Genomic DNA, 17966 nt, shown 5'->3' with positions numbered 1-17966 from the left:
CTCATTTAGGTACTGCAGGCTACAAGCTGCCCTTCTGGCTTCCAATCAATCAGTCTCTTAAACTGGAGTCCCTTTGTATTTTCACACTGGGGTCTTTGGTATTACTAAAGCATTCCACTGTCAAAAAGCACAGTTACCCTTGACAACAAGTTTTTTGGAGTTTTTACTTCCTTATCAGTTTGCCCCGAAACAGAACATGAAGATTAACTGGCAGCTGCTGGCGTGTTCTAATACAGGCCTGCCTTTAATTGAAAAGAGGCTCCCCCTTCTAAGGAGATCAGCAATGGAAAACTTCAGTGCTGATATAAAAATATGCCTAATGTAACATTTCTCAGCTAATGCTAAATAATTAGTGTTTTTTTCTACTTACATGATAAGCCTGTTTCACTAGTCACATCATAGGCTTAGTGCCAAAAACATTACACAGGGCTGTGGTTGAGAGAAGTTCATTTTTCCCACAGGCAATTTTTTTTTTAAAGTATTATTTTGCAATTTTTGCTTTTATCACAGTCTCTTCTCTGACTTTTTTGGTTGGGATGTATCTCCCCTGATTCATTCATCTGGGAGTTACTGGTATAGGCTGGCAATCTGGGTTCTCTCATCCATCAGTGGAGAGATTGAACCCTACATGAGATGCCTGAGCTCATACATTTCTGACAACTCCTCTGGGATGATACAAACAGCGAGCTGGGCATTGTAAGGTCAATTAAGCAGCTAGCTCAGGCCCATAGATAGGTAAAGTTAATGAGAGGAAGCCCTTCTCTGTGGCTGAACATTTACTGTCTTTAATATGTTGTCTGAGTATTCATAAGTTGTACTGAAGAGATACTGAATTTTGACCACACAGCTTGATCTCCAGGCTTCTTCCCCATTTCAGCAGAGCTAAACCTGCTCACACCATTCTCATAAGCAGGTTCAAATAATGCATGTGGAAGGACTGCTTTGTACAAGAACCAAAACTTCTAAGAGCTTACAAAATGCAAATACTATCCTCCTTTCCAATGACAAATGCCCTCTAAAACTAGATGTCTTATTTCAAATGTTCTCTTCCAAAATCAGAAATATTTTATGATCTTGGGCACAGCAACATCACAGCATTTTTGCTGTTATTTCTCTGTCTATACTAGTTTTGAAACAACCAATAAAGTTTAGAACTAAGGAAAAATTAGTTATTTTTATAGAAAAGACATGCAGATACAACTAAGCGACCATAATACCCAATTTTGGAATTCATGTTACATAAGATGTTTTTTCCTACTCTTGGAGTAAAACTCAATATTTGACATGTTTTTGACTAAGGAAGACTGAGGAACTACTTTTCCTCAGGAAAACACAGTGGTTTTAAAAGAAATTAAGAGAACATAGGGGAGAAATTTACAGTGTTGGAACTAGCACAGGCATGCTGTACTGAAAAGCTTCACACAAATAGATTATGGCACGTCTGGCATGTAGGATATCCACACCAATCTTTCACCAGTATATACTATAAATTTGCTTTTTAACACAGCATTAAACAATTTGTCAGGTGGAGAGGGAAACCACAGGTCTAGAGGACTCACAGAAAATCTAGACAGTAGAAGAAACACTGTATCTTAAGGTATTTTAATTGCAGCAGAAAAAACAATCAAGCACATGGAAGACCTGATGTAAATGTGTAATGAATAGATAAAGTAATGAATCCTTAGCAGATGCAATTATTTGAATAAGCAATACAGGTAAATTGAAGTGACAGAAGACATGGAGTATTGAAACCCAAACTAAAGATAGTAATAATAAAGAGCTGCATCTATAGAACCACAGATAGAAAAAGCAGTTAAGAAGAAGCTTTAAATATAAAGAAAGAACAGTGTTTATTGAAACACTGGAAAGCATTTCTCGTGATTTTCACTGTCTTGCTGCTGTAAACATCTTCATGATGCCTGCTCACAGTGAGGAAAAAAAATTCAGCAAATTCAGTGTTACAGCTTGTCAAAATAGAGAGATGTGTGTCATTACACACAGATACACGCACAGTGACAATCATGAAAATCAGACACTAAACAGTACAAAAATGACAAGATTTCAAAAGATCCAGTCAGCTGTCACTGAATAACTTTTTTTTTTTCAATTGAATGAGCAAAAAGAAAGAGACAAACTAGGTAATTTACAAGGGGGAGGATGCTGCAGAGACCCCTTTTCAGGATGTGCTCCTTGGGATGCTCACCTCTGTCAGCCCTGCTCCTGGTGCAGCACTGTCTCTGCCTATGTGGGTTCTCCCCACCCAGGAACCTGCCCTCAGCATGGCTTTAGCAGGGAGACAGAAACATTTAAATGCAAAGGTAGGTGTGTGGACCTGTGTGTCTGCTCTACCAGGGGATCCTGCCCTCCCTCCTTCTGAGAGGTCCTGCTGGAGTAGAGTTTCTTCCTGAGGTGCAGTTGGTGAAACCAGAGAATTTTCTTTACGAATGTGATTAAAGGGCACATTCATGACCAATCAGAATAATGACATTTACAGAGAACTTCAAATAATCCCAGCAAGACATAGCCTTAAACCTATTACAGAAAGTCAGGGCTAATAAGTGGAAAGCTTTTCTTCTAAGAAACCTACTTCTGAGAATGCTCCCAGCTAACTTCTGCATGTGAGAAAGTGAAAATCCCTTGGGTAGTGAGCCTGAGGCACACACCACTGCCTGAAGCTCAGAGCAGCAGAACAGGCCAATGAACATGTAGCTGCAGGAGGAGTTTGCAGACAGGCAGCTATTCTACATGTGAAGAGCAGCCAAAGTCCACCACTCTGGGACCACCGCAGGGCCATCCTGCAAACATCTGATCTGAATGCCTGCTATTACCTCCAAGCAAGCCCTTTCATCTGTTCTGCCTAGATTATTTTCAAATTTTACCTATTACACTTCTAATTGATTCTGTTAATAGGAAATGCTCCTGGGGGAAATACTGTAGAAGTTTAATAAATTTTTGAGGAGTCACAATTCAGCCAGGTATGCAGTATAAAGCTGAGGAGTGATATAAACCACAAAACCAGCTCAGTGCCTGGTTTTGCTTGTTTTCTGTATCACTATTGTTACTACTATGTCCAGCTATTGAGAAGCTGTTTCATTTCTTAGCAGGCATGTTATTATGAGCTGACTCTCCAGAAGTTCCTGGAGGCATTAGAAACAGAAAGCATTGTAGGTATATATAGGAAGACACAATCTCTTCCCTGAGAAGAATGTTTCAAGAAATGTGAAAGAAAAGATTTAACAGAGAAGTTCTAAACGTGGATGGGTGTCTCCTTATTGCAGTAAAGATCTGCTCTCCATTGGTAAATGCAGCATAAAGACAAATTACTTGTCCATGTCCTTATTCTACCTCAGATGAACTGAAGATTACGATCTTATCTGCTGCACAATTTACATATCAGCTTGATCAATGAAAATATGCTGTTTCCCACTACTTGTGATTCTTGGAAAGCAACATGAATATTATCTAAAGAGAAAGAAAAGACCTAAGGTCTTACATAACTTATCTTTGATTAATACTGAGATCTCTTGACCTAGTTATTTCTTCATCCTGTGCAAACAGAAGAAACTAAAACACTACTGCTGGTGAACCTTAAGACCCACATGTTATTAGGTACCCAGCTTTGGCACCATTAGATTGTATTTACAGAACATATTTGAAAATACCTTAAGTATATTCTGTTTTAAAGCATTATATTTTTAAATAATGCAACTTTAATAGACATTTTAAATCCTTTTAAATTCAGAATCTAAATTCAGAATCTGGTATTTGTTAACTAGAGACAATTAAGAGTCTTGACATCTACCTTTAATGACAGGTCTAATTTTTTCAGTTTCCTTCATTAAGACATCATGCTTTCCTGATGAAACTGATATTTAAAAAGTACTTTATTATAAAGTGCTCAGAGCAATTTTCAAGAAGGAAGAAATAATAGAGAACAGTGGAACTTAGAAAGAAAATTCAAATTGTGGCTGAGGCACCAACTTGAGACCCCAGATCACCATCAGGTTTACACATCAGTGCAGCTAAATTCACACTGTTGATGGCACACATTGTCCAGCAAGTGCCAAACTGAGCAGTCCAGCTCAAAATTGTACAGGAGCACAGGAATGGACAAAGGCAGGTCACATGTACATTACTGAAGTAGACTAAATTATGCCAAAGACAAATTTGTACCATGTCTACACCTCTTTTTTTCTGTCTGTAAAAATGAGCTGTGTAGGTTTGTGTGAAAACTGTGCTACAGAAGGAATTCAACATCTATGTAAGTATTTAACTAACCCGGACAGTTTGATCAGGGCAAAGAGTTCACCCGCCCTCCCCTTTGTGAAACTCAAGCTCTGTTTGCACAGCTAATATCTTCCCCAGTAGCCAAAAGCCCCATCCTTTGTGCATCAGTAGGCTTTAGGAAATGTTTAATCAGTTTGCAAGAGCACATAGATACAATTCCACAACAACCCTCTATGTGGCATCTATAAACGTCACTTATAGGAAAATATAAGTTGTGCCCTGGAAAAGAAAGGCTAAGGAAGTGTTCCTATTTAAATCTACTTTCGGTCTGTATTCATTTTTCTCTCTCTAAAATTTTTTAAGCAACAATATGAAATTTTCTTGCTTTTCTGAAGATGGAAAATCACTGAGAATTCTACTCTAATTTTTAACTTTATAAAAATATGCTGATTTGAAAATATGATTTCTATAACTTTAATATTCTTTATATGTTATTGCAAAAAATAAAGGCTATAAAATTATTCTGAAAAATCAACTAGTGTATTTCTGAGCTAAAGTCTTGTTTTGGCTTCAACCAAACACTATTTTTTAAAGACTGAGCAACCAAATGTGCAGTCATGCAAAGCATTTAGAGAATAAATTCAGAAATTATATATAATGAAGACTTCTGGGGAACTTTTTTAGCAGAACAGCAAATATCTACAACTTCCACCAAATTTAACATGGAAAGCTTGATTTTGATACTATCATTTTGAAGGTCTCTCACTTGAAAGAAGAAAACTACAGATCTTGACATACATATTGTAACATAAGCAAATTCCCCATTTCATACAGTGAAATTAGTTGTCACAAATTTCACAAAATGATTAAAGATCAAGTACTTGAAGGCAGAAATTTGGGGCTTGCAATTTTTCATTCTCATAAAGTGCAGAAACATACAATATTTCAGAATAATTACAGGTATTTATTGTACAGACATGTTAAAATTCTCTGAATTAATTTAAAATTTCAGTCTTAGTTAATGCACTGAAGAAATATGACTGACAATTGTAACAAAACAGACGAAAGAGAATTCTACATTTAATGTATTTGTGGGTTCAAAAATGAGGGCCAGATCTTATTATGCTATCTTCAGCATATTAGAAAAACAAGAATTTGTTGTTTCATAAGGTCTTCAGTATATTGCTTTTGGGAAGAAATGTGGGAATCATCTTTCCCTCAGCATTCTTAAGCTTTCAATTTAAAACAGAAAAAAAGTTATAAAATGCGTTATAGGAAAACATGTTTATGCATGTCAGTTTTCAAATCACCTAGGATCGTGTGAGAATGTTTATCCACACATTTTCATTATTTTTAAAATAAACTACAATGTTCATCTCTTTTTGAAATAATATTTAGGTTTTTAACTGCTGAAAATACTGGTGTGTGTTCTTATGTGATGCAACCTGGCTCCACATTGGTCATCACAAGAAAGGTGACTGGAATCAAATAAGAACCTGGCCCTTTATTTGAACAAACATCACCATTTAATTATTTTTAAATTTAAAATTACTATCTGTTATTCCTATATAAAAGTAGAAACTTGATCTAACGTGCTTTTAGGCAATTTAACTTATTCCTTGCCAGAAATATTTACAGACAGAAATCATTTTCAACTTTATTTTCTTAGAGGAGAGAGGACGAGGGAGAAAAGATTTGCAAGAAAGAGGGTCTGTCACTGTTCAGGGCAGTTGTCAGGGCACACCTGAGCCAGGTCCTGGGCACACATAGATAAACACTTGATCCAAATTTGTGAATACAGATAAGAGGTCTTGTTTTCCCTCCAGTAAGCAGTGAAAAAAAAAAATTTCAAAAGTGCAAGAACTGATTTGAAGTGTAATTATTATCTACATTCCTCTAAATTTTCTGAGTCTGAATCACTCACCTTTGTCACGTGATGCTTTTCATGCTGTACAGGAATCTTAAACATTTGGCACCAATATGTTGTGTCTTTGTCTGGTACAGGCACCTGTCTTAATAAAAAGGGCATGAACATGGTATTATCATAGAATCACAGAATGGTTTGGGTTGGAAGGGACCTTAGAGGTCATCCAGTTCCAATCCCCTTTCTTTGGGCAGGGACGCCTTCCACTAGACCAGGCTACTCAAAGCCCCATCCCTTGAAAACTTCCAGGGATGAGGCATCCACAGCTTCTCCAGGCATTGCACTCCAATGTCTCATCAATCTCATAGTGAAGAATTCCTTCCTTATGTTTAATTATATATAAAAGTCACACTACTCATTGTGTAAGTCCAAGGCTTTGGCTACCACCTTATTCCCATATCCACAGAAACCCACAGCATGGAGTAACTTACGTCTTTGTTTGTCAAGTCAAAGTATGGCAAAGAGGCAGATGAGACTTCCTCTCTCTCAGGGTTCAGCAAACGCAGACTCTTTGTGCCACGATTAGACCCATGGTAATTTTGACCTGCTTCTCCCATATCTTTGTGGTGGTAGGCCCATATTACCCGCACTGTGCTCTCCTGAAAAAACAAAGGAAGATGTCCACAAGGGATAGGAGCAACGTCTTCCTTACGCAGTTCCTATAATCCCTACAATAGCTGTGACATAAGTGTACTTAAACAATGACAGTATTTTCCAGAGGAGCAGCCATCTACCTAATGGTAGATGACTACCTACCTAATGATACCTACAATTGATAGATACCTACAAATTGGCCTTTAAAATAAATAATGTTTTATACTCAATGGGTTGATTAGAAATAAACAGAAATTAAATAGTTCTCTGATAGATTCCTTCCCTAATGTTGTGAACTGAAATCGTATCTTCAAATGGCAGAACAGACTTATAAAGAAGTAACCAACTAAATGCGTTACAAACATTTTTCTAGAGATGTTACTTATTTGATCAGCAACAGAATGTTTCCCCCCAGACATGCTCCAGGATCAGGTCTGTGAAGATGTGAATACCTTCAGTGAATTGCTGTTCTTAGATACTATGGAAAATTAACATTCAATTACAGAACAGATTTACGTCTTAAAAATCAATCTACAGCCACTGCACAGATCAGTTCTCTGCAAACCATTCTCGGATTACAATAATGACCCTTGAGACAAAGTGCTATAATAAATCCTGAAGTGTTTCCAAATGCTAAATTATACTGAGAATTTGGAGCAGGTGTGCAAGTCAGAGATCCACTGACTGCCTGGGAAAGTGGTGGTTTATACAGGTGGGGCTTGCTTCCTGCATTTTCAGCCTCTTATGTTGCTATAAGTGCATGTATTGTAAAAACACAGATAATGAATATAGTGTTTTACTCCTATAGTAATGCTTCCAAAAGAAGTAGTAAAGAAATCAAAGCATAGAAAGCCTTGCAAAACTCTCTAACTTTTCTGTCATTTCCAATACCGAAGTCATCAGCTTAATGTAATTTAAAATTATGTTTAAGAAATAGCACAGCAATCCCCAGGGCAATGGAAGAATTTACCATGAAAATTATGTTACCATGGAAAGTTTTACTATAAATTTTTTTTCACTTTTAGTTTTGAATAAAGAAAATGAAACAGACTCTTTAAGTATATAGTTTCCAATTTTTTTTTAAATGTTTCTAAGATCAATTACAAATTAGCACAGAATTTTAAAAGTTTTTCTCAATTTGGCCTCTCTTGAATGGTTATAACAATGGCATATAGGACTTGATGGCCCAGAGGTATCTATTTCAATCCTGTGTACACTTGTTAGAAATTACAGAACATAACATAATAAAGTATAAAAACAAAGAAAGCTGAAATTTAAACATAACAGTTTAATAAAACTAGCACAAGTATTTTACCTGGTTAATTTGAGCAAACAGATATTTTGGAAAGTGAATTTCTCTAATTCTGTCCTTTTACTAAAAAGAGATTTTAATTACCAGCTTAATAACCACACATACGTGTATCCTGTATTAATTACTCCATCTGTTTGCAAACAGTCAGAGACTCTTACCGTTATGCTCTTGTCATTTGTGTCACAAGTGTGCAGCTCTCTGCTAAAACCCAGTATTGTATGTGTACTGTTTTCCATGGCATATTCCAGATGGTAATCCTGTTGAGGGTCCTTTTTTAATACTCTATTTTCATCTGTAAAATAATCCTGTTATGAAAGAAAGGTGGCCCATTATTAAAATCTAATATTAAAAATGAAACTCGATGTCCGGTACTGAATCCTTTTTCAAAACATGTAAAATTCTGCAGTGTCAGTTTTGAATCAAACAATAAATCTGAGGTGGCACTGAACTATTTTTTATACAAAATCTCCAAGAAAGCAACCCTCTGATAAAGAGCTTAAAGAATGCCTTAAGCAATTTTAGCAAAATGCCCGTATGTAACTGCAGAAATAAAGGCTGGACACAGCAACCAAGAAGCTTTATTTATCATAACTGCGATGTCATGAACTCCAGGAGAAATTACAGAGAGAACGAAGTTCACTTAATATTTGCATCAACAATTGTGTCACTCCTTTTTTCCACAACTTTTTAGATGTTTTTTTTTTCTTTCTCACAAAAAAACAAACCTCTTGAATGAACACTGACTGGAACCAGAAACCCTATGGCTTAACTAGCACCAAAAGTGGTCATTTCATACAAAAGCTGCTGGGATTAGGGTGAGGCTTTGGAAGAGGCAAGGGAGCTGTTTGTAAGAAAGATGCTTCCCATCCCGGGTTCTGCAGAAGCCCGGCACAAAGGAGTAGCAGGGCAGCAGTGTCGGGTCATTAACCTCCTCACCCCGGATTCCTGCAGCCCCGTGCAGCTGGGACCCGTCCCTCCCTCTCCTCCCACCCTGGCCACCTAGGAAGGGCTGGCCACTGCCTCAGATGCACCTCCTCAGGTCATCCTCCTTTGAGTTTTAGGCTGTTTCTGCCTCGTTTGAGGTAGGGAAGGGTCTTTTAACTAAGCAATGTGTTTCTCATGCCTAACAGGCTACTGGCAGACACTATTAATTGTGTGGTGTCTTTGCAGAATAATGCAGCACTGTCTGGTCCAAGCAGGCATTTATTTTTGTAGGGACCTTTGTTCAGTTTTGGAGAGATTTCTAGCTTCCCCCTTTCATTAAGGTTGAGGTAACCGATCTGAAAAACAGTGAAAGTTTATGCCCAGGTATTTTGACACCAGCAAAAAAAATAACTGAAACTTCATTAATTCACTAAAGGGTCATTTAGGAGTTGTAATCTTAAACCCTATAAATCTGTGTGTGGGCGGGACACCAGAGAGCTCTTCTTTTCCTGTTACCACTTCTTACAAATACAGATGATTAAGTACATACACAAGAGAATAGGCAAATGGAAGAATAATCACTAAAAAGAGCAAAACACAGGCCTGGTACTTGAAAGAAAGTGAATTGATGAGTTGTGTTTGTTTAGAGGAATAACTTGGATTTGCTGTTTTCCAGACAGAAATAATAAGACTTCTTTTGCGATGGTTCTCTGAAGAGAGACACTTTATGGGACCAAACCTCTCCACTTCTACCATGCATCAGAACCTGGAAAGAGGCAGTGTATTGCCTATACATAATACAAAGCTCAGATATGCCTTGATAACATGGTCATCAGTGTAATTATCCCACACACCTGGATGACAGTCAAAGACAGGTCACAGCTCTGGCTCACCACGAGGAGCTCATTTTGTGACTGCTGGAGAATGCTTTGGGGAAGGTGGCCCTAAATCACACACCCCCAGAGAGGACCAGGCTGCTCCCCATGGGATGAGAGCTGTACTGGGCACTCGCACTGCTGCCTGCTCAGGCACTGGCTGCCCAACCCTGCTGTCAAAAATGAACAGAAACTTGCTGATTTCAGTGAATTCACCTGAAATTATTTGGTAGCTAGATGTAGCTAATGCTATTTTTACTTCCTTTGTTGAAAATTAACCAGATGTTAATCATAAAAATAAAATCAAATTATGTCACACAAAAAAAGCCACCAACAAAATTCCCCAAAACAAAACAAAGAACAACAAAAACCAGAAAAAACAAAAAGTCCTGAACAACTCAAAATTTGATTGCTCAACCTTTCACATTAAAATGGTTTGTTTTCCAGTTTTAAAACAAAATAATGCCACATTTTCCAGAAAGCATATGAATCTCTCTCTGTTCACACAGAAGATTTTAAGTCAAACTATGTAGACTTTGCTGAATTTACTCATCAGAGCTTAAGAACCTTTAAAATGTGTTCGTGTATGAAACAGAATGAACAAAAGGTTTTCAAAAATGACAACAGTGACAATCTGTGATGTCACACATTTTTCAGCCACAATTCGGAAAAATCTGAAGTCTGGAAAAGTAAAAAAATGTTAGATGTATCTATGTGGATATATGTCCATACGTTTATATATATTCTACACTTCCTTTCAGAGTAGAAAAATTAAGTCCTGCTGACAAAATTCCTGGTGCAAATGCAATCAAAACCATTACATTTGGACTGCCTACACTCCACTCCTTTGTCTAGATGAAGGAGAAAGCTGTATAGCTCTGAAGGCCTTTGAAATATGGCAGTACAGAGAATGGATCTACCAGAGGCCAGAGATGGTAAGTTGGGCATCAGCTAAACTAATAAAATATTAATTTATTTTGAAACTTTCTCAGGTCCTACTTTCTCAGACTACCATAACACAGAGCTCATTCAAAATCACAAGTTTCACTTATTTAATTCTGTAAAGAAAGGAGTGGGATGTTTGAATCCACAGCATTACAGTGCTTTGATATCTATCAGAGATAGTTCTAAAATGGGCTTCGTACTGGAACAGTTTATCCTTCCCAACAAGCAGGAAAAGGCTCTAATATGGTACAATCTTTTTCTACACAAATCTGGTTTTGCTACCCCACACAGTCAGCTAGAAAATTTGTGTCTTTTGTAGGGTATATTATACGGATACAAGTCCCTTGAATTTCATGAAGTCTCAACAGACCTACAATAATTGTCAAGTCCTGAAAACTGGATTTCTGAAATGCTTACATGTGTATGGATAAACACACAATATGGATTTATGTACTGATTCCATACTTGCATCCAGAGTCTCCAGTTTCTTATACACAGAAAAAATATATATCATATGTTTAATTAAGATAAAATTTTCAAATTATCCATCAGCTTTACAGAAGTATAAGAATTAGAAAAGAAAAGGATGGAGTGACTATATTTTCCTAGTATTAATATATTTGATTCTTTAAATACTAAGTTTTTAAAAATGCTTCAGCATTCTTATTGGTCATGCTACATGACAACAAAGATGTCTGTTTCAGGATTTACATATGTAAATTCTTTACATGTGAAACATTTAAATTTGTTGCACTACCTTTGATAATATTGCAAAAAATGGCATATTGAACTCTGGACTAAGTTGCACAATCCATCAAATAATTAAGTATCTCTTTCCTCACATTGCCTAAAAGTTGAAACAACATATGGAAAATGAAAAATCTTCCCGATATTACAAGATATGTTATGCTTTTTTCCAGATGTGAGGCAGATCATGTTACACTGTTTTTCAGATACCATTAGCCACTTTCCTTAAAAAAAACATTTTGTAGTATATACGGTTTCTGATTTCTGTTCCACAAACAGTCAAGGAGAGTAATTTCTTAAGGATGTGAAAAGATGCTGGTTTCTCCTTTGAGAGTGCAAGCACAGCTGCAGAGGGAAGCCTGACCCCAGAAGTCCCACCAGCTGTCATCACAGACTGAAACAGGTGTTTATGGGACTCCCTCCCCAGATCTTTACAATGTACAAGATTGTTTTTTCTATGATATCAATTTCCCGTCCTAAATTATATATATCACCTTTCAACCTCAAGGAGCATAAAATAATTCTCAGATTGTGGCCCCATCCGGCAATGGCCTCATGGGTTCAGCTTGTGAGAAACTCAGCCACCCCAATTTATGTATGCTGCTCTTTACTAACTGGGCCAGCACTGCTATTCCAGAAGCAGTCTAACACTTAAAAGTGGGAAAAGAGACAAGTCAAGAATTGGAAATGACAGGAAAACAAGCTGTGTTTCCACTTGCCCTCACTAATGTTCTGTAGCCAACCCATGGAATTTGAAACATCCCTGTCATGGTTTAGGGCAAATTTGAGAGGAAACTTCCTAAAGGGTTCCTCTAGAAAGCAGATTCAAGTGGCCCCTCCCCCACTGGTTCAGGAAAATATTTCCTTGGAGAAAGCATTAAAAAAAAAAATTAATAATATCAAACATTAAAACCTCTTGCTGTTCTGAAGAGATGGCAAATTTAGAAAGTTTTTGTCATGGGCTGTAGCTCGGCTCACTCAGTCTCTTATCTGCCCCTCCTGCACCGGACAATGCTATGTCCTCAGCCCCAGTGAGCCACAGGCATAAGCTTCTGATGTTTTTCTGGATTTTTTAGTTCAAAGTAGTCCAAGAAAAAGAACAGCCACAGTCCAGGGATCTTCTCTGCCTCAGCTAGCTAAAAACTAGCTAAGAAGCAAAGGAGAACTCTCTCCCGCTCTCTCTGTGCTGGAGACACCACAGTGAGCAGGAATGCTGAAGCTCTTATCTCTATGTTTTTGAACACAGACACCTCAGATATTCCACCACTTCTCTCCACTTCACTCCCAGATCTAGTTTTAAAGGTGCAAACTTAATATCCAGCATAAAGAGAACAGATGACTGGGGATACAAACATCATGAAATCACCTTAGGACAATCCCCAAACTACCAAGCTAATGGCAACGACCAGGACCAAACAGAAGCCTGGCAAAAAGGATCATGAAGCTGTAACAAAGATGAAAGTTGGTGTAGGAGAGGATTTATCTTAGTATAAATAGGCTGGATAAACTGCTACGGTAAGGAAAAGAATGGAACCAAACATTTGTTCGAAATAAGCACCAAGTTATGCCTTTCTAGGTTCCCAAAAAATAACTGTGGTTAATATTTCTCTTTTTTTTATTGTTGCATTCAATTTAAATGGAATCCTGCTGCTCAACGTTCCAGTACACACTAGATGTTACCACCTAAAAGAAGCTGGTTTTACACTGTATTTGGCAAGAGCCAAACAGAGCATAAGTTTACAAATAAGCAAACCAAATTGTTTTGCAACCTCAAATAAATTTCAGCTTGAGTTTCAGGCAAAGATCTTACTATGTTCTGATGCTGGGGAAAAGCAGAGCCCACTCACAACAGCCAAACATGAAGAAGGAGCCTGAAAGAATCGCTGTTCTATATAAGAACACCTTGAGAGCATTCCAGTTGACTGAACCAATCCTGAGATTGGCTGCAAATGAAAAATAACCATATAAAGGGTACAGCAAAAGCAATCAAGTGATTGCAGTAAGTTCCTAAAGTAACTGGGATCAGTAAGTTCACAGCCACTGTCCCATGGGCTGTCTGTTTATAATTAATTTATTAGTTTGAGAGGGGGTAGGGGCATGGGTTTTTTTTGTTCAGGATCTTTTTTGTTTGCTCCTGGTTGTTTGGGTGGGTGGGTTTTTGGGGAGTTGGGGGGGTGTGGTTGGGTTTTTATTTTGCTTTTTTACCTACACAGTAGATTAGCAGAAGTGATTCAGTCCTTGCTAGGAAGCCGGGATCTCACTCACCCTGGCAGTTTTGAGAAGCTATACACAATTCCTGGTACAACTCCAGTTAAACTAGCTGACATACACTAGATTGTTGTTTATTTACTTCAAGTGCACTACTAACTCAGACAAGGACAGAAATTTTTTATCTCTAACAAATAATTGTGTGTGTCTGTACTTTAAATGCAGACATAAACATATACACAAAGACACACATTTCCATTTGTGTATTTACAGAAACAGGTAATGCCTGTGTATGTGTGTACATATTCATATGTTTTCTTCACAAAAAAAAGGGCTTGTAATTTTTTTTACACGAAACACAATTATTTACTTAGAAATATGTCTTTTCTCATTCAGACTGGGTCACTTGAATAAACTTCTGTATATTTCTTATATCCACTTAAATGCTGCCCAGGGTGGCCTACAGCTGGCAGTGGCATCCCTTTGTTTTTGTGAAATTCCTGAGAAGTAAAACATATCACTTTCTCTACACACAAATGAAAACACTGAAGTGTGGAGACCTGTCTAACTTAGCACAAGGAGGTACACTAGTGGCTACAGGTTGAAGGACGATTGTCCTGGTTTAGGGCAAATTTGGGAGGAAATTTTCAAAGGGGTCACTCTAGAAAGCAGATTCAAGCTGCCCCTCCCCCTATTGGTTCAGGAAAATATTTCCTTGGAGAAAAGTGGAAAAAACGTGTTTATTTAGCAAACAAAGTATGCACAAAAAAAATAATAATATCAAACAATAAAACCTATTGTCGTTGTGAAGAGATGGCAAATTTAGAAAGTCCTTGTCGTGGGCTGTAGCTCGGCTCACTCAGTCTCTTTATCAGTCCCTCTGGCCCTGGAAAATGCTGCGTCCCGGACCCTGATGGGCCACAGGTGTGAGTGAGCTCCCGGTGCTTTTCTGGGTTTTCAGTCCAGAGCAGCCTGATCAGTTCCAAGAAGAAGAAAAGCCACAGTCCAGGGAACTTCTCTGCCTCAGCTAGCTAAAAAAAAACTTACCGAAAGCAAAGAAGAGCTCTCTCCTGCTGTCCGTGCTGCAGACAACACAGTCTGTGAGCAAGAAAGCTGAAGCTCTTATCCCTATGTTTTCTAATACAGCCACCTCAGACATTGCACCACTTCTCTTTCACTCTCAGATCTAGTCTTAAAGATGGAAAACTTATTTCTGGGCTAAACAGATGAATGGGGATACAATTCAGCATCATAAAGTCACCCCAGGACCATGACATTACATATTGATGTGGGTAATTTGACATTGCAGTAGAGTCCCAGAGCCCTATGCAAGTCTTTACATCAAGAATAAATGTTAATTTAAGAGTTTATACTCCAGTTATATCAGAAAATGTGAAACTAGAATAAAGGCTGTCCTAACAGAAAGAGACTAGACAAAACATGTAGCAAAGTGTTTTAAGGGAAAGAAAATCAGTAAGGAGGAGATACTGCACGATACAATCTTAGAACTGCACTTTATTGCAAGGAACATTCCTTACAGAGGAGCCACATTTATCCAGTAAAATTTTTCTGGGTTTAATTATTTTAATTACTTCAATTATGAGGAAGATTAAAAACACTTAGGGGATTTTCAAGCACAACAATTAGGGATACTTGTTCCCAAAATTTGTGGATCTGCCTTAGAAAATCTCCTTTCTTCCTTTTCCTAGAACTTCTGTGGTACTTGTTTATATTGGGAATTAAATCATCCGCCCCATTATTTCAAGTTTTGCATCACTCGTAATTGCTGAAATTCCATATTTCTGGGGATATGTGGAAAATTTCATTTCTTGGTGCTTCCAAAATCCAAAGGAGAACAAAAAATATTACAAAGAAAAAAAAAAAAATCCCAACCAAACACTTGAAAACAGTCCCCTGAAGGCCTGCAAATTACAAGCTTCAGAATTCTTCTCATCTTTTGTTCACCAACTGTTGCTTCCTTGTCCTAACTATTGTACCTCTCAAAGGGAACTACAAAGTACCCAGCCAGTGGAGTTGTACACTGGAGTGTCTCTTTATGCCCCACACTGAAGCCAAGAGGGAGACATTAGTCATCTGGAGATTCTGCCCCAGTGCCCAAAGGCATGAAATACCTCCAACAAAACACCGACTGAGATATGTCAGTGTGGCACTCGCTTCGCATCTCTCTCTTGGTGCCTTTCAAGTTGTTTTCTAAACACTTCTTTTGTTGCTGTTGGCATGAGTGCACTTAAAAGCGGCATATCGTTAAGTACTGAAAATGCTCACTGTTTTCTGTCCTTTAAAATCTCTCCCAAGTACTTCCCTGTGAGCAATTAAGCTAACTCTATGGGATACATTTGATAACAGATATTCTTTAGTTTGGGTGACAGTTAACAAGCAAGGCTCTAATGAATAATAAAGTACTTTTTAGTGACATACAGTCCCTATTCACCCTGAGTAGGGACTATTTTTGTGCAAGTTCAACAGAAGATTCTAACAATGCAACCCTCTTGTATAACTTGCACAAAATAGGCATTCATCAAGGAGGATTACTCTCCCCAAAATGGGGCTCTCAGCAGCTACGTGCTGTGGGTGGGGATGCACAATTCCAGACAGGGGTGGAGACCAAGGAAAAGGCATGGGTCTAGCAAGAAAATGCATGCTGTGTCAATTCATAAGCACAAAAGAGATGCATTAGGAAAAAAAAAAAAAAAAAAAAAAAAAAGAAAAAAAAGAAGAAAGAAGAAAAAGAATGAAGAAAACTAGATGCAAAATCTAAGAATATGGTTAAGAGTAACACATGCTGCAAATGACCATGGAAATATTTCAAGGTAACAGTTTGCTAAGAATGAACTCTCCTAAGTCCAAGTCCTCCCTTATAGAGACAAAGGCAGCTCCCAGCTTTCCAATACCGACCCCCATTGGTATCTTCTTGTTCTCAAACATGCTTAGCCAAACATCACACAATCTGCTGCTCTGACACCACAGGCTCTCAGTCTGTTCACTGATCTCCTTTTTCTCCTTCTGCTCGGTGGAGGTGCCTCCCTCATGACAAAGCACTAAGTCATGCATGTATATATACACATATCCATTCTGTGTCCTCCCAAAATATGTTTAGGTTCCCATTTCAAGTATCAAATTTCTGAGTTAGGACTGTTAATGTCCTAACTGAGACATTCCTTAATCATTCCAATGCTCTTCAAAAAACTTACTCTTCTTTCATGACATCATAACACTTTCCATCCTAATATATTTAGACAAAACTGAGCCATAGGCTTCCAAATTGTTTTAGCCTTTCCTTATGTCAGACACTCTTTCAGATTAAATACAGCTCCAGCACATAAAAGCAAACCAAAACAAACAGCTCAGTGCATCCAAGTTCAGGAAACACTGAAAACTAAGAAAGTAAAATCCAGCCCAGGATATCCAGGACTTTGAGTCACCAGGATTTTTCAAGGCAAACACTGCCTGCTGATGATAGGAATAGCATTTACTTGCTCTGAGAGGATGAGGAATAAATGCCAGAAGAAACATTTTTTCTCTTTTCTCTGAAAACGATTTGGCAGTTTTGCTCTACCCCAATACATGGATCTTCCACAGCCAGGATTATGTACTTTTACTCTAACTGGCAGCTGTAGTCTAACTATATTTACATGCTTATTCCCAGAAGAGAACTCTTACCTCTGAGAACACTTTCTATTTTTAAAGAAGGTGAGAAAATTTGGGGGGGCGAAAAAGGCAAAACTGACCCAAAGGACTAGCAATTTCAATGCCCACTTGAAAGGCTATAAAGGTGTTTCAGAACATCTGAATGCCAGGCCACTAACAAGCATCTCAAATCTTTCAAAGAAACCAAAAAATGACCTCTCTAAGAGTTTAGACCACCATGCACATTTTCCAACGGATGGTCATGGAATAAAAACATATTTCTAAAACCAAAAAGAAAAGTAAGTTCATTCATTATGTGGTGTGCATATTTCATGGAGTTCAGCTAGGCATAAAACCACATACTTTCAAGGGTGCTATCTATGAAAAAATCTTTTTCAGTAGTAAATAATCTAAATTATGATGGTATACACCTAACACAGAATGTATTTTTAAAATATTAACTGTATTTATTTGTCTAGTAAAGGGAAGAATTGGATATTATTGAAACAACATCCTAGAACAATTTGTTCATTTTCTAGCAATCCCTGCTGCCTGACCAGAA

The 17966-nt window shown here is 37.8% G+C and overlaps 1 protein-coding gene across 1 annotated transcript in view; it reads right to left on the bottom strand.

Annotated features, from left to right (window-relative positions):
* Positions 1 to 17966, bottom strand: part of MOXD1 (monooxygenase DBH like 1) — a 49545-nt gene that overhangs the window by 28688 nt on the left and 2891 nt on the right. Inside the window, exons 2-4 of the mRNA XM_021540691.2 lie at positions 8216 to 8362; positions 6583 to 6750; positions 6152 to 6235 (exon numbers count right to left, since the gene is read on the bottom strand). Of these exons, the coding sequence (XP_021396366.2) occupies positions 6152 to 6235; positions 6583 to 6750; positions 8216 to 8362 (399 nt within the window). The remainder of the gene's footprint in view (positions 1 to 6151; positions 6236 to 6582; positions 6751 to 8215; positions 8363 to 17966) is intronic.

Source organism: Lonchura striata, chromosome 3 (genome assembly GCF_046129695.1).
Source record: "Lonchura striata isolate bLonStr1 chromosome 3, bLonStr1.mat, whole genome shotgun sequence".
NCBI lineage: Eukaryota > Metazoa > Chordata > Aves > Passeriformes > Estrildidae > Lonchura > Lonchura striata.
Note: the sequence above shows the minus strand (reverse complement) of the source record. Positions and strands in the feature narration are given on the sequence as shown.